We start from the raw sequence: 18,290 nt of genomic DNA on the forward strand, positions 1-18,290 counted from the left end.
CTTCAGTTTTGTCTTCACCACAACTCTCTTGAGTGCCATTGTCCCAAAAAATCTGTAGCAGTCAACATGTTTTACTCACCTTGGTTCCTATGATCTTATTCCACCAGAAATAAATACAAATAAGTAGCAAATTAATTTTATAATTATACAATTATATTTTCTTCGATAAAGTACATCTTCCTCTCTTTTTGTAGAATTCTTTTCTATCACTTGCTCTGTTTAGGAGTTGGATTTTTGCATGTATTCCTTTGCTGCCCTTCATAGGTTCCTAGGATAAGCAGGTTGACTTACAGAGGTCTCTAGTTCAATATCAGGTCTAAGATCAGGCCAGGTTGCTCAGGGCCACATCCAGTCTGGTGTTTAAAACCTCCAGGGAGGCAGATTTACAACCTCACTGGGCAGCCTGTGCCACTCACTTTTGTTGCTAATTAGTATAGTCCTCTGCTATATACTGTAAATTATTATAACAAAGATTTTTTTTTCTCTCCCTAAGGTTAGTCTCAGTGAGGAAAATGCAGAGAATTAGTTTTGATCTCCTTTGCTAAAATTTAGGACTTTTATATTTCAGAAAAATTTCAAGACAGTGCCTGGCTGGGTTGGCAGGGCAGGCTGGTGCCCACCTCTAGGTCTTCTCAATTCTAAGGGTTGAAGTTTTCTAGAAGAACTTTACTTTGAATAGTCCCATTGAAAATCAGAAAGCATGACAGCTCCTATTTGTTTATCTAATTTTTCCATTAATTTTACTGCCTTGGAAGTTATGTTTCTTTATGAAGAGAATAAATAGATCTGCCTTGAGCCAAGGTTGCCCTTTCCCTAGGAAATGGGTTGGGGAACACAAATGTCCATCCATCCCCTAGTGAGGGTGGTGGAGAGGAAATGTCATGGCAAAACCACCCAGAAACTGCAGTTTACACAGACCCCAAGAGGCTGCAGAGAGACAGAGAGAAGCAATAACCAAGCCTCAGTGGTGATGGAAAACAACTTCTGGGGATCAAAGACTACTTGGCAGTTTGCTTCAACTCAGAAACCCACTTGGTTGAAGCCAAGCTTAAAGGACAGGCAAAGGGAGAGGTGCTCATACCCATTGGGCCTGATCTAGTTGCCTAAAGTATTCTTAGTTGTAAATTCCCTATTAAAAGTAATTAAATGTTTGGGGTTTTTTGCTTTGTATTTTTGTTGGAGTTTTTTTTTGGGGGGGGGGTGGGTTGGTGGGTTTTTTTTGGGCTTTGTTTTTTTTTTTTAGCTCAGTAGCCTATTGTCTTCTTTGGAGAGGTGTCTATAGGGAAGACATATAGAAAAGCACATCTCAGTACTTTGGCTGACTCTGGGTCATGTCACAGAAAATTTAGCAGAGAGCTTTTTTTTTTCTTTTTTTTTGCTAAAATTGGCTTGTTTAATTTGACTTGCTGACTCATTTTTCCAGCTGGTCTGTCATCCTACTCAATTCCAGATGAGGCAATAGGAAAAAGAATACTCTTTTGAATATCCCACCCTCTTGCCAAACCAAGTAACAATTAAAATCTCCAATTTTCATTGCAGTTCTTTATCTCTGTTAATTATCCAAGGAACAGTTAATCAGATATATTGTCTCCTGCTTGTTGTCAATAATTTAAATTCTAAATTCTTTATAGATTTGTTGCAGATTTAACACACTGCTGTTTTTCCCTAAATTACACAGCATTTCGCAACTTGAATCCAATTCAGTGTTTCATTTTTACATTTGAGATCAAATGCTAGACAGTCCAGTCTAATTGACTCATATGTTTTCTGCACACACAAGAGAACCTGCATGACTTGGTAGCTTTTAATCCAAAAGAAACATCAGGTCTCTCAAGTATCTAATTAGTGACTATCAGTGGGGTTTTTCCATAGTTTTTCAGAAGAATCTATTCTGAATCAAGTGTTTAGTGGACAATGAACTGGGAGCAATGTGAATTCAAAAAGAACAGGAATATAGGAGGCAGGGACCTTGTGAGCTGAGAGATGCCAATATAAAATAACATGGTGATAATCAGATAAGAAAAAAATAGATGTTAATTAAGTAGAAGAAGCAAGATCTATTAGAAGAATTATAGCTGTCATTTTAAAAAAGATGTCAAGAATAAAAGGGGGATGGCAACTGTGGTACGGTATTCATAAATGAGATGTAAACATGCCAGGTAAAGTCCTTTTTCCACTGTCAATGCTGATATTTGCAGGGTAATAGATGGTATTTTTCATCTGTCTTTGTCTATATGAACTATAAGGAAAAAAATTACCATCATGCAGGCATAGACACTGCTATACCTGTCTGTGTAACCAGAAATGTAACTGGCATGACTAATTAGTGGGGAATGACCCTCTATGGAGTAGTCTTAAACTATAAAACAAGCACTTAAATCAGTTACTTTAATTCTCCTTTTAACTGCAGAAACAAAGGCGTTGTATGGATAAAGCAAATCAAAACATATTGTTAATTAAAAATGGCATCCAGCACAAAGCTTTATTTGCCCTTCTTGCATACAGGGGTCAACACTAATAAAGTTTCACCATTTGCTACCTGCTGATGGATGATGTGAAGCCATTCCTACAGCTCTTGGTTAATACTTGAGCTCGGATTATATCACACCAATTTTTTTTGCCTATTTTGGAAGTGAAGATTTGGGTACTAATTGCACATGCTAAATAATGTGATTAAATTTTTTATAAAGAGTCATTAACAAACTTAGCAATGATCAGTTGCTTATAAGGAGTCTCTGCAAATTTAGAGTGTATTATTAAACAAAAACATTACCTTATTACTTGCTCACAGCCTTTATGCAAATTAATTGTAGGATATTTTAATTTGAAGCATCCAATCCATAGAAAGGAATTTTCATTCTGATTTCATTTTGTGGTCTATGATTTGTACATTGAAGTGGTAAAGTTAAAGATTCATAAGAGATGTTTCTTTATGAATTCATAAAGAAAGAGATGAAAGAGATGCCTAAAAAGGAAAAGGTGTCTGACCTTTGAACAGAGGGACATGAATATAGTGAACAGTTCATTAAAACTGTTGGGAAAACAATTTTCCCAGCTTTTAACAGAAAAACTCAAATTTAGAGCAAAATATTCAGCTAGAAGCTAAAAAATAGTATTTCTAATTTTTCTGTCTGTCTGGTAAATTTTTTTAATATTTTTTAAGCAATACTAGGTTTTGGTTTTAAATTTTTCTCATTCAAATCAGAAAATGTGCATGGAAAATCATTTCCGCTGATAAGTCATGTTTCAGTCCAAAATTTGAAGACATTTTGGCAATTTTTTCTGAAACTATAACTCCTTACAGTTGCTGAGATAGATTAGAGTAGCATTGTGTTAAAATAATGGAATTATGCTGAAAAACCCCACAACTTAAATGAATATCAAGAGCTTAAGGGGAAAAATCAGAAGCTTAACCATTGCATGGAAGTTGAAGTCTGTTGAACTAATTTAGTGGGTTTATATAAAGAAGACTGAGTCTGAGCAAAATGATAGATTGTTTTGTGTAGTATCTGAAAATTTCATATTTTAAATCCTAAAAAGTCCTGTTTTGCATTGCTTTGAATTCTACTGCCACACATATATTCTTTTTAAGCCATTGGTAAGCATCTAATATTGACATGTTTTTTCAACTAATTTAACAAAACCTGAACAATTATAATTAGCACCCTAGAATAAAGAACCTAAAAAATAAAACACTTCATGAACAATCACCAATGTAAGACTTTTAAAGTATGAAGGCTGTGTAAAAGAGCATTCTTCTTGATTCTACATCATGGAAGAAATAATAGGAGTACACAAAATGCCATAATGTTTTATGTTTTACATCTCTCGTATCTATTGTGGTACAAAAACTGGAGAATTCATAGTGTTCTTTTTCTATTCAAATTTATGAAAAATCCAGGTATCATTGACTTGAGGTCACAACTAATAAATGATAAATAGTTGTTATATGCATTGGTTTTTCACTTGCACAGGTACGTGTGTTCACATTTTCTGTTGGCCAACATAATTATGACAAAGGACCCATACAGTGGATGGCCTGTGAAAATAAAGGTACTGTGTCTGTCTTTTAAACTGATCTTCACTAGAGCTTTGGATAGGTGATACCTTTGTTCTCGAAAAATGGCAGATTTTTCAGCTTGGTTTTTAAGTTTATTATATTTGTTACCAAAATTTTCAAAAGTTAATTTATTACATAATATATACATGAAAAAATCACATGTAAACGAGAAGCTGGTATATTTATTTCTTTATTACTTTATTTAAAACTTCATATTGTATAAAAACAACCACAGTAGTTTTTATAATAATAAGCCATTATGGTTCAGTTTTGAGAATATTTGTTGTAATAGCCATCTATGTAAAGTTGGAACTGATGACAGATAAGAAATTAGTCAAAGCTGGTTTAAATTAAGTGGTCTGAACAAAGGGAGTTTTGTTTGGTTAGTTGGCTGGTTACATTTCTTTCTGTTTTTCTCCAAAACTTACAAGGCATAAGATACTTAGAATTTTTTTCCCTTTTTCAATGAAAATATCAAAAAATTATTCTTGCTGTAATTTCTTAGTTTTTGAGAGCTTCTTGTATTTTCTATTTTCATTCTGTTTTCTTTATGTAGGACAAAAAGAAAAGTAAAAAGTAAAAAAGGTGAAAGTAAGGAAATAAAATGTTTACTACATGAAATTTTTACATGAAAAACATACTCAGAAGCATTTTAGGAGTGTGAGAAATATGAGTCTCAAATATCTTATAGTATAACTGTACAAGTAGGCATAAGATATAGAGATATAGCAGAAAATAGAAAAGAAATAATAGAGAAAAGTAGAAAATATATAATTTATCAAACATTTGCTTATGTTTTAAATAGAGCAATTTGCAGGGCTGACTGAAAATGTAAAACTATTTTACAAATCGGTGAGAAGCAAGAGGTGAGAGGTGAGCTGGATTACAAAGGGTCTCGAAAATCAGGACTGCCAGGGAAGGAGATAAAGATATGCTCAGGCAGAAGGGTAACATAGAGCAAAGATAAGAGAAAAGTATAGATACAGAAAAAAAAAAAAGAAAAAACACCCAAAAAATCCAAACTAGAAGAATCCATAGCCTGGTGAATCGCATACATATGTGCCATAACCTCATGAAACCCTCAGCATGCTGACAAGTCATGCAGAAAATACTACAACTCCATGAAGAGCAGATTTTATTGTCAGATAATAACAGAAAATTGACATTTGTGTTTTGAACAGAGTTTTTTTTAACTAACGTCTTTGTATCTCAAAATACTGTGCGCATGTGACCTCTGTTGTTTTTTAACAAATGAGGATTAGCTGGTTTAAAGCATAACCACCTATGTCATCTCATTATTGAAGCAAAATTATCGTAATCTTCTATTCAAAATTCCTGTGATTATTTGTTTGCACATCCAAGGAAGCAGTTTTATTTCATTTTTCCTAAATTAAAAGATTTTGCATACAGCAAAGAAAATGACTAATATCAATACTTTTACCTCTCTAATTCTCTGCCTCTTCCTTCCAATCAGACTTAAAAATTTCTTGGACTGAAGATGGATCTCAGTGCCCGGCTTTAGTCTTATTTTAAATATTTTTGGTTCAAACAAATGAGCATTAAAATCAGTGCTAAATAAAGACATTTCTGATGTACATTCTCTGTGTAGGAGAAATATCCATTAGCTTTTTTTCATTCCACAGAGTGCCTTATATTTTTATACTATAAATTCACTCTTGTGGCAGACCGTAGCTATTTTTACATTCCTATATGCATTCAGTCTATAATTATGTTGCTGTCACAGCATATTAAAATAAACATTAAATATACTTGCACATCATAGTAACTGGGATTTCATGAGTACAAACTCAGTATATGATACAACCCTAAACAAAACAGCCAAAAGAAAGAAATTAGAACTGTCATTACTTAAGAGTCACTACCTTGGTCTGAATTACATGGTGATCTATCATATGGCCATGCATTGTGGTGGCATCTACTAAAATGTATTTCATTCATAAACAATAATTCTAATAGACTTTAGACTAGAAATTATAAGCTAAATGAAATTCCTCAAGATTAAGAGGCCAGGAATCTGTTATACTAAAATGACAATATTTCTGTTCTAAATTTTAGGTTATTATTATGAAATCCCATCTATTGGAGCCATAAGGATAAACACCCAGGTAAGTGAGTTGGCCAAACCCAGATGCAGTTTTAACACACAGAAAGTGGAGTAATATATGTTCTTGGATAGGTTTGCTCTTCGCTTCTGCTAAAATCAATTAAATTTTAAGATACACTACATTAAGAAAATATTAAAAAAAAAATAAGACTTTCTTCTACATTTAAGGGATTATTCTCTTAAAATGTTCTACTTTTTATTTTAAGTGGTTTCAGAGAACCAGTTTGAAATGTTATCTTGTCACCCTGGCCCAGAGCAGTTTGTGTGCTGGTCACAGCACTGGTCACATTCACCTCCTCCAAAGCAGGCTGACCATGGGCACACCATGGAGTGTCTGAAGTGCTGTGTGTCCTTCAGGCCTCTGCACAAGGACTGTGCTTCTGGCTCAGCTTTCCTCCAGGCTTTACATGGTCCCTCAAACTTTGATGCTGAGACATGACAGCAATTTCATGATAACGTTCTATAAAACCATTATTTTTTATGATGTGCTTAGGCATTCATAGATCACATTCTGCCATGCTTTCTGCATGATCCAAAGGGTTTTTATCACTGCTGTGGATGTATGTGAGGGGATAGCCCTGCTAGAGCATCTGAACTCATGTGGCTGCTACACTACGATCCTGCTTTATAGGAGAGGTGTCTGGATGGATCCAACCCTTTCAGAAGAGACTGCACTTCTTTCCTTCAAAAAGGATGTAGGAACATGTTAGCAGACTTGCATGTAGATAAATAAAGGCTGAGGACTCTGGGGTTTTATGATGAGTTCCAAAGTGAAGATGGACAGTGTAGAACAACAATTATTCTTTTCAGTTGTCTGAAAGTCCAGATACTCACATGTCCAGAACAGCAGAGAAATATCATAGCAGTTCTTTGTCCTTCCAAGGCCAGGCATGACATTTTTTGGCAGAAAATAAGAATCCTTTTTTGGCTTGAATAAGAACCCTTTGATTCTGTTAAACTCTTCCAGACAGTGTCTGGCAAGACATATCTCTAATAAGATCAGACAAGTAAAAAAAGTTGATGACTGAAAAAAGTTTGATGGCATCCACTCCCAAATAAGTGAGAAACCTGACATCTCATAAGAACACCAGCTTTAGCCATACTCACAAACTGAAGAAAGACAGGAAAAAGAGGTTTTATAATTCTGATTTTTGTTATTCCAATAGAAGTTACACAAATTGTTGCTGTAGGAGCTTAACATACCCAGATGTTACACCACTCACCCTCCATTGTCCACTCCTTCTTCTGGGTTGACGGTTCTGTAATCTACTTGCAATTTCTTTATGTCACTAGCAATTAAATAAAAATAGTTGTAATTTTCAGTTTGTGGAAAAAGAGTGGTGGTTAAGAGTGTGTAAGGTCTGTGTGCCTGGGCATGAAATACAGGAATTACCTTTTCAGTAAACACTGCAAACTGAAGACTGAGTTATTTTGTGGTACAATTTTTAAGAAGTAAATAAATGCTCCTCCTGTAGTAATGGTGACTTTTGATTTCCTTTTTTCCCTGATATTTTAATTTTTATTATTTAATTATTGTTTATTTTAATATTGCTTGTGCTCTTTGATCTCATAATTGCATTCTGATGAGTTCATTACACTTTTTAACAGGAATATCTGGATGTTTTGGGAAGACCAATGGTTTTAGCTGGAGAGCAAGCCAAACAAGTCCAATGGACAAATGTCTATCTGGATGCTCTGGTATGATCTGTATTTATCTCTACTAAAGTAAGAATTTTAGAAAATCAGTAACTATGTGAGTCTGCTTTCCCAAGAATTCAATTTCTTACAGTTCCAAGCATGATATTCTTGTGTTTCTAACATCTATACACATCAATACAGCAGCCTCTAGGAAGAGATCTATTTGTAATGTGCTAGTCTTACGTGCACCTAGTATCCTTCTATGTGACCTGAAATTTAGCAGAGAAAACCAGTTTATTCTCTGCAGACTTTGAAGTACAGGCCACTGCTGTTCTCAGCTTAAGGAAAAAAAAAAAAAAGAAGCAAATAGCTTTCCATTGTTGTACCTAAGGCAGTAAAGGTCATTTGTTACATTTCTGGTGAGGAATTAGAATTCTTAGTTTTTCCTCTTTTTTTTTTTTTCCCTTCCAAAGAACATTCCAGGCAGAATTAAATCTATCAGTATTACTAAGTATTTGCACAAATTTTGAACTTGGGTTATTGTAATTGTTTGCTTGCTCAAGGTAATGTTTTTTTTACCCTTTCATTGGACAGCGTAAATAATGGGGGTACAAACAAAAAGAGACATGAAAAGCTTTCTTACTGCTGAGTTTATCACTTTGGTCTTGTAAACCAAACATACTCAGGAAACTACAGGAGGAAAAGTATTGTTAGAGGAAATCTAATCTCTTGCTCTGAATAACCTGCTTCTGAGGAACAGAGCAAAAATTACGGCAAAATGGTGATTTGGACTCACGTATTTATCCAAGCTCACGTAGCCGTCTAAGGTCATGTCAAAATGCACATCTTCACATCAGTCAGCATTCCTGTAATTTTTTTTTTTTATCAACATATAATTTTAACTGTCAATATAACTAAGCGTGACCCAGAGGAACTGGTTTTTCAATGAAATTTCAATGTCCTGAAGTTCCTTAACCATGTTTTGTTTGTTATTTTTGAGGTACTTACTGGAAACATAAAGGATGTGATGACAGAAGTCCTTATGCTCTGTACATATCCTGTTGTAAAGCCAAAGACAAATTTGTAGCTAGGAATAGAGATCTGTTTAGTCAAGTAAAATAAGTGACACCTGCAGGCATCTCTTGTGTTATTTTATATACTCAGTGGGTTCATTCAGTCTTTCCTTCAAGGTTTTCTGCCTTCATGTGTTACATATGTGTGTTTGTGAGGATGTAATTATATATACATATATTTGCGTATGTACATACACACACACACACATAGATATAATTATATGTAAATAAAGTAGGAAAACAAGGTTAAGTACTGAGGTAAAGCCTCAAATTTGTGGACTTTCTCATCACAGTTGAGACCATAAAGGCATAGGTGTATCTAACCCCCTCTGAAGCCTTTTCCTGATCCTTGATTGTACAAGGGAGTGTGTCTAAGTTGTCACAGTGGTTTGTTATCCTAAATTCCCTAAAAGAACGCCCTCATGTAAGGCTTACAGTTGTCCTGCTTGTAGCTTAAAGGACTCATTCCTATCATTTGGTTTTTACTGTCCAGTGGCTGTTTTTTGGCTAAGACTAAAATAATTCAAAGTATATTACATGAGGTCACATTAGTGCATAAATTCAGGTTATAAAATTCTGAAGAGGAACTTTCATTTCAGTCTGGCTTTCAAGACTGTCTTAAATAATTTGATGTATTTGTAGCAATTCCCACCTCTTTTCTAGCCTTGTCCCTTCACACTCTATTTATGTGTTGCTCTGGCTTCATTTTCAAGATAATCCAAGAATTTTCAGATACTTTTAGGTTTACCAGTTAGGCAAAATTTATTCATAATTGTTATCCTTTCTAACTTTTCCTTTTTTTTTATTTTTAATAGTGGGGAGATTGTGTTATCCCCCATACTACATCCCCCTCCTGTTTCATTATGTATCTTTTCAATGTTTCTTCTAAATAATGTCTTCTCTACTGATTCATCCCTATTTCTCTTACTTTCCTACAAAATCCACTTCACTTGGCTTGTAACTTTACTAACTCTGACCTAATCACCTTTCATTTGCTACACAAATGTGAGTTCATGAAGGATTGTTTAAAATTCAAAAAGGTGCTACTAGGCTGGGAAAAGAGAGAACAGATTACACCAGAGTGCATTCATATGGTGTTCTAGCTTTTTTTTTTTTTCCCAAATGAAACAAAGGGAGAAAAGGGATATGACTCCTCAATAAACTAGATAGAAGGAGAGTAAGCATAAATGAAGGGGAAAAGTTTGAAATTAAACCCTAACAATCACATAAAAAAGGTAGAAATCTCCCTATGGACTGTTTGGAATAGAAAACAAAACTTTCCTGGCTATCTGAACATATGGTGCTCTGGATCCTATTTTCAGTATGATTTGTGAAGGTTACTAAAGGAAAACCAGATTTCTTGTATCTTCCCAAATAAATACAAATTCCTTGCCTCAGTTGCCTCAGTACCAGAGGAGACTTTGATTTTACCAAGCCCATGATAGACATTATTTCACACCACTCAAAAGTAGTGATGATAGAAAAAGTAGGGGAATTATGTGTTGTATTTTTCTGTTGTTTTTTCCTGTATGTGTTATATACCTGCTGTGGTCTAACCCCAGCCATCAACCAAACCCCCACAGGTGGGGCTGGGGAGACAATCAAAGGGGAAATTTGTGGGTTGAGACAAAACAGTTTAATAGGAAAACAAATCCTGTGCCCACAAACAAAGCAAAACAGAGAATTAATTCACTGCTTCCCATGGGAAGGCAGGAATTCAGCCATCTCCAGGAGAGGAGGGCCCCATCACACTGAAGGTGACTTGGGAACACAAACACCATCACTCCAAATTTAAATTTACTATTTCTCAGCTTAATTTTCCTTTCCTTTCCTTTCCTTTCCTTTCCTTTCCTTTCCTTTCCTTTCCTTTCCTTTCCTTTCCTTTCCTTTCCTTTCCTTTCCTTTCCTTTCCTTTCCTTTCCTTTCCTTTCCTTTCCTTTCCTTTCCTTTCCTTTCCTTTCCTTTCCTTTCCTTTCCTTTCCTTTCCTTTCCTTTCCTTTCCTTTCCTTTCCTTTCCTTTCCTTTCCTTTCCTTTCCTTTCCATTCCATTCCATTCCATTCCATTCCATTCCATTCCATTCCATTCCATTCCATTCCATTATCCATAGTTTTATGTATAGTGAATACTGTAGCTGCAAATATGTTTTCATAACATTTAGGTTTTTTGAAACTTCTATACCCTAAGTTGTTGACAATCATCTATTTTTTTAAAATAATATACTAATACCACTAAAATGTGGAAAAAAATATAAATTTCAACTTTCTATTCATCAAGTCAGTGAAGTATTATTATTTTCTTTTTTTACAACATTGAAAGTAATTATTTTTTACAAAAACTGAAAGCAATTGTTTAGCTACACACATTCTTCCATTGTTCTAATATATTATGGCTTAACATTTGCTTTTTAACTAAAGTCTTTTTCTCCTTTATTGGTTATTTTTTAGGAGCTGGGCCTTGTGATTACAGGAACTCTGCCTGTCTTCAATCTAACAAGGGAACAAAATGGGAAAATCGTAAGCTTTTCATTCAAAGAAAAAAAAAGTAGCAGTTATATAAATTTAATGTTAAATGCCTTGAAGTATGTGTATTTCCATAGAGTATTTTGCAGTGTAATTGTCTTGTACATCAGAAACAAAGGGATCATATCCACTTACCTGATCACCTCCTGGGAGCAAGAACATGCACTTGATTCTGTTTCCCTTTCTGAGTTTCAGGGTGTGACATTCCACTGTCTGTCCCTGTGCCTTGGTGGCAGTGGGAATGCATTAAGTGCTCAATAGATGGGAAGTAGATGATGATATTATTTAGACTTTTCTAAGAAATAATGTCTAGATAAATTTCTAGCAAATCTCTGAGGCTATGACATTTCAGGGTAAAAGGCAGTGATGTAGAAAATATAAATTAGTACATAATTAGTAATGATAATGGAAAAGAGCACTTTTTTTAGGTTAAATTCTAAGTATTGAATGAATAAAATTGCCCATCCCTATTACTGTCTGACATGGAAACTGTGTCCTCCTAACAAAACAAAAACCAGACCTGGAATATTCTTGAACAACGTGTAGTAAAATATTATATTTTTGGTTTACTCCATTCAGGTCAAAACATACAGAAATTTAGACAAAATATTATTTGATTCAGTTTCTCAGCTATTACATAGAATGAATCAATGAGGACTTGATCACTGTCATTTCATTAGTTTACTTTCAGAATAGTTTTCTTGACTTCCTTTCGAAAAAAAAAGTTGCTTAATCTTATCTACAACACAATGCCTGGAATTGTCTGAGTCTTGTTCAAAGTGACAGACTACTGATTATCAAAGGATGTCATTCTGAGAAATAAAACAGACGTGATCTAGTACACAGGAGCAAGAAGAGAACTCCAATCTGCTCAATTTGTATCTCTACCTGAATATATTTTTATAGGCTGCAAGATTCCTCCTTCAGCAAATTTTACCAATTTATTTAATATAGAGAAGGGATTCAGGTCACACTATGTAAATGACTGCCCTCCTTTTCGGTAGTAGAAAAATAAATTATTTGCAAGATAACTGTACTGCCTGAGTCCCTAATTTCAAATGCTGATGATTCTTTTACTCACTGGGTTTTTTTATTATGTTGGAATATTATTCATTCATCTTTATAGTATAACCCAAAGAGTTAATTGTTCTGAGGTCTCACATACCAGCTGCCCAACCTAAGCATGAAAAGTAGCTCAGTGCTGGTGCCGCTAGTTTAGTATCTGCATAACTGGCAATATTATTGCATCACTTTTGCTTTCAGCTGTTTTGTTCTTACATATATTATTTATTATCTGGGAAAGTATCCATCTTCAGAAATAATTTTCATACTCTATACTAAATTCTAAATGTATTAAATATTATTTTGGATCACTTTGACATCATTTAAAACATTCAAAATAGACACATACCTAAATAGGCAACTTCTCAAATGTATCTGTCAAAAAAACCATGAAGGCAAAAATACAATTTTACTGACTGTTCCAGTTATTCTGCATTGTAAATATGTCTAATACATGCTAACATTTTGGAATTTTACCAGAATCAGCTGATTCTTGGAGTAATGGGGGTCGATGTCTCTTTGGAGGATATAAAGAAACTGACGCCCCGATTTACGGTAAGCTGCTCGCACTGGGGGTTTCCCATCATGTATGTTTAATGTGTGAATTCTGTGCATGCTCTTTCACAAGTCATACTGCAATGACTGGATTTGAGTCAAAATACCAGCAGGCTTCTTTTCATATATTCTTTTCTATTGTTGTTCATTTTCTGGTGGTTTTCTCTCCAGCCATACATGTGTTTCGGTGTGATTTGTCCATCAGGGTGCACTGTGTAAAAGTCAGCTTTTACATTGGGGGATGTATTACAAGTAATTATCTTCCTGTATCTTAAGGCACTGCTCTTTAGTTAAATGTTTGGTTCTTAATGTAGGGTACACAATCAGTTCAGCTGATAATATTTGTTGTTTGTCTAGGACAGTTCTTTATAGAAAATTTCTTTAATATAGGTGTCTGTCTGTACCCTACTCGATATGACTGATTTATTTATGTAGACATCTAGTTGTGGAATTTCTATGAAAATAACTGGTGCTGGGGAAAACAAAAGCTGTGGAGGAAAAGGAGCATCACAAGTTTGACTGAAGGCAGATGCAAAGTCCTACATTTAGAATGGAGTAATCCCACACCACAGCTCAGGCTGCCTCAAAGGGCAGGAATGGAATTGGGACGAATTGGTGGAGGATCACAGCACATACGTTAGCAGTGTGCTCTGGCAGTAAAACCAGCTGTGCAGTAAACATCTGCATCAGTACACTGTCCAAATTTGATCTCCTCAGTGTAATAAATACTCTGAGGCCCAGTGCAGGGCCACTGAGTTGGCTGAGGGTCTGCAGTACGTGGTAGCAGGAAGAAGCTGAGATGCATTTGGGCTGATGAAGGAGCCTAAGGGTTAGCTAATGGGAATTCTGGAGAAAATGGACCCTAACATTGCCTCAAAAAGAGGCTACCAACATAGGTGTGGCAATGGAAATTCCAGCTGAAATCAAGGAAGAAGGAGAACAGGCTGCCCAGAGAGGTTGTGGAATTGCCACTGGAGGTATTCAAAGAACTGAAACCTAGTCCAACTTCGAAGTTGGACTTCATTTTTTAACTTGGACTTAATTTTTTGCTTTCAGTGAGAGGTTGTACCAGCTGACCTTCAGAGGTTTCATCAACCTAAATCATTCTCCAAGTTCATGATCCTAAAAGAAAAAATTAAGAAATTATCTTGTCTGTGTTAATAATCTTATACTTTATGATGCCTGAGGCATGTGTTTTCCACAATGTGAGCATTTCTTGAAAACCATTAATTACCCTTTCTTCATTACTTAAAACCATATAATGCTAAACTTCATTTCTTTCTTCCAGCTTTGTCCAAATGGATACTATTTTGCAATTGATCCTAATGGGTATGTGCTACTGCATCCAAATCTCCAACCAAAGGTATGAAACACTTTCTAATTTACTTCTCTATATTAAGGGGATATTTTCAGAAAAAATCAGAAGGTACGAGACAGCAATAGTGAAAATTCTGAGTTTTGTGGGTGTTAGGAAAATCTGTGGTGCATATACGGCTTCATCCAAATCCACCACCTTTGGCTTGTATTGAATTTGTTTATTAATAAAATAAAAAATATGTATATTTGAATGCATATTTATACATGTGAAGTGTTTTAATATACCTATTAATATTAAAACAATTAGTAGTAGCTCTAATATCATTGTGAAAAGAGTATAATCATTGTGAAGAATCTTGAAGCAAACTGAGTTTTTGTGCAGTTATTTTTTGTGATGCTTTCTCATTTAAAAGATTGAAATTTTCATGCTTGCAAAACCAAAGAAATCAGAGGAAAACACAATGTATTTTACTTGAATTCTTGTATTTATTTATTTAGTTGGTTTTTTGTTTACCAGAGCTGAAACCTGATCTCAGAGTTGGGATGGATTTAGACGAGCGCCCCTTCCCAGAACACTAGATTTTTAGTAGAATAACTTGAGGAAGGTCTTTCATGTTTAAACATGATACTTTTTTCTAAATATGATTAGGACACAACTTAAATCAAATTTCAGGAAAATAGAAACCAAATATTTCAGTTTGGCCCTTTGTCCATTAACTGTAGTCCTTACCTCGTGGAGAATCCTACGTAGTCTGTATCTTCTTAAATAACTTGCCTCCCTGACATTGATGAGAAATTTCAACATGAATGCATGATTTTTTTTTCCCTGAAATCAGAACTTTGATCTTGGTTTTAATGAAAGGTTTCTCCATGTGAAACAATCTTCTGTTTAGTGGACTTCTTGAAAATTCTCATATTTTAATTGCTTCTTTTCAGTGAACTTTGTCTCTTGAATTCTTAAGGTTATATTATATAAATGACAAAGTTAAAATAACTTTTTTAATTGTCAAAGACAGAAGAAGAAATTAAGCATTCATCTACATATTTTACTGATTAATTCTTATTCTGGGAGAAGTCAGCTTTGTGAATATTTGAATTAATTTCCTGGTGAAGTAATTAATACATTTGAAATCTTTTGCCAAGTGTGTAACACAAGAAAGAAAAAAGTGCTTCTGAAGAAGAGAAAGAATAACTTGACTGTAACTTTTAATGAGATATCCCTTTTGATTTATTCTAAAAGACACTTCAAAAATATAAAGGAAAACCATGGAAAAGAAGGGTTTTATATAGTCTTCATAACTGAGCAGGACTTCCATTTCTGGATATCTGCATCTGATTTTCATGTCTTAAAAAATGAAAGTTTTGATTTTTTTTTTGGTGAATTCTTCAGAGGCAAAAAGTCTGCATCATTACTGACCCAATCTTTTCTTAATTAGAGGTTATTAGTAATTAGGTGATGGCGATTGGCCTATTTATCTTTCCCTTGTATGCAAATTAAACTCTTTTCATTCATAAGAGTAATGTAAAAAGAAGCAATGCAATAGTCTTATTTTAGACCTGATCTTGTGAGAAACTGATGGGTATGGATTCTGTTCATCTCAGATGCGCTATTATCCTGCTCTGTTGCCTCACAACATTGAAGAATAAAAACCTCTTTTTAAAACTCAGCTCATCCCAACTAAATCTAGGCAAACTGAGGTGGATTATTAGGATACTAAATGTCATGGTTTCTTTGTGTAGTTTTCCTCTTAAAAGGATATGGAGGTCCAGAGATGCTTTCCCTTAATGCTCAAAACTTTGATTTAGAGTATGTTTAAAACAGGATGATGTATAATTAATAATTGTTATGTTGTAGAACAATGTCTAGATGTAACATTAAGTGTTTGAATTGTTATTGTTATTGTTGTTATTAACAGTTACACAGACTAGATTTTTCCACTCCCAGTTTGTGTGGGGTGGTGCATGCTATTCAGACTGATACAAGAACTACAGTTTAAAACTAAGGTACTCGACAAAGACAGATGTATTTAGAATTCATGGACTTTCTTTAACATGTCATATTAATTTCAGTTGAACTTCCCAGTAGCTGTTAACTTATTAACAAACATAATTTTAACCCTCTTTGCCAGCAATTTTTCAATAGTTGTAAAATAAAACATAACTACGTCTTTCCCTTTGAAGAGGTGAGGGTTTCTTACACTTCCATCCTTCTTTCTTCTGAATGTCTTCTGCTTTCCTTCTGAAAATCTATTTCCTCAAATCACAACTGGTTCAACACAACTAATATTTTGAGAAATTGTCTTGAAGTTTGTAAAGTTGTTTGCACAACTGAGAAAAGTCAACAAACAACAAATTCAAAAGCACATTAAAATAATTTAAACCTTTCCCAGCTTGTTCTTATTTGCTGAAATATATGAAAATTATGCCAAAGCATAACAAGAAATTTTTAATATGCATCTTAATATAGTTGTAAACAGCTTAAACCATTTTTATGTTTGTGTAATTAGCAACTTTTTTTATAGTACTTAATTTTATGTTTTATTGTCAATTTTCTTTGTGTGTGCCTGCATATATGAATATATTTTTCCCACTGTTATGGGAGAGAACAGGTGAATGCACCACCAAACAAACATAGTCACTGAAGTGAGTCCATTAAGCATGTATTAAGAAGCTTAATGTTAATTACATTTTGAAAACAGTAAATAATTCTATTTCTCAATCTATTCTAAAAATAATATTATCTTATTCATTCTAAAAATGAATAAGATAATAAAGATAATTTTCTTAATTACGTTTTGAAGACAGTAAATAATTCTATTTTTCAATCTATCTAAAGATAATATTATCTTATTCATTCTAGAAATGAATAAGATAATAAAGATAATTTTCTTTATTATCTTATTAACTTTTATTATGGTTCTGATCAAAACCCATTTAATGGCATTCCTAAAACTCCATATACCTTCAGTGAGGTCCAATATTCTTTTTTACTTTTTAGGGTTATTTAAGAAATTTAAGAGAAGCTGGGTTTTAGGATCAAATATAAAAGTAAATAAATAGTGATATTCTCATTCTATATGTTATTGTGTCAGAATATGTGGAAGGGAGAGCTCTCTGTTAATTTTGTTCACATTAACATCTGTCTGATTTTTGTTTCCCTATCCTAAAGCTGTGTTTAATTCTGGAAGAGAGCTCAGAACTCATGATCAGGGTGAGGGGTGGTCTCTGCTTGCAGTAGTAAACATGCACTGGACAGCACAGATGTTGAGAAAACACTTCCATTCTATAAGTAGGCTATTAACTAATAGTGCAAAAATATAAATTACTGCTTTTTTGTTACTTCAGCAAATTGGTGTGGGCATACCAAAAGTTAAATTGAGAAAAAGGAGACCCCATGTACAGGTAACTTTGGATGGAGGTGATTAGTGCATTAGAATGCATAGACCTGGAAATATAATTAGAAAGCTTCTGCCCTGCTTACTAGGAAAAATCTAACTAGAGAACTGTTTATTGTGACAAACAGCTTCCAAAGCATGAAGCTTGCATCCTTTCCTGTTTAAATAATAGAAAACATGCTATTGGCTGTAGTGAAGGGCATTCCATTAAATTATGATGCTTTACTAATAGGTGCTAATTAGAGTCGTGCTGTAAAAATTCTTCTTCAGATGTTGAAATTAATTTGAAGACTGGAAATAAAAAGAGACTACTTGTGCTGGCTTTGCTTGCATAAACCAAAGTCAAGAGAAGATCAGAAGACAATTCTTGTGACTTTATTGCCAAGTTTTATTGCAAAGTGTATGCTGCATAAAATTACAGAATATGAGTTGTTCAGGTTTTTGGTTTTTGTTTTCTTTTTTTTTTTTTCTCCTGGGGAAGTCAGAGTAGGGAATATATTCTATCTGCTATTTATGTGAGATTTTCTCAGTTTAGCAGACCCAAC

General features: G+C 34.2%; 1 protein-coding gene across 1 annotated transcript in view; it reads left to right on the top strand.

Moving 5' to 3' along the window:
* The window catches only part of CACNA2D1 (calcium voltage-gated channel auxiliary subunit alpha2delta 1), a gene marked incomplete at its 5' end in the record, with an annotated part of 194,225 nt that overhangs the window by 133,515 nt on the left and 42,420 nt on the right, over window positions 1-18,290 (top strand). Inside the window, 6 exons of the mRNA XM_031064270.1 lie at window positions 3,975-4,053; window positions 6,137-6,186; window positions 7,794-7,883; window positions 11,342-11,410; window positions 12,959-13,033; window positions 14,322-14,396. Coding sequence (XP_030920130.1) covers window positions 3,975-4,053; window positions 6,137-6,186; window positions 7,794-7,883; window positions 11,342-11,410; window positions 12,959-13,033; window positions 14,322-14,396 — 438 coding nt within the window. The remainder of the gene's footprint in view (window positions 1-3,974; window positions 4,054-6,136; window positions 6,187-7,793; window positions 7,884-11,341; window positions 11,411-12,958; window positions 13,034-14,321; window positions 14,397-18,290) is intronic.

The sequence above is a fragment of the Geospiza fortis genome, unplaced genomic scaffold (genome assembly GCF_000277835.1).
Source record: "Geospiza fortis unplaced genomic scaffold, GeoFor_1.0 scaffold888, whole genome shotgun sequence".
Lineage (NCBI taxonomy): Eukaryota > Metazoa > Chordata > Aves > Passeriformes > Thraupidae > Geospiza > Geospiza fortis.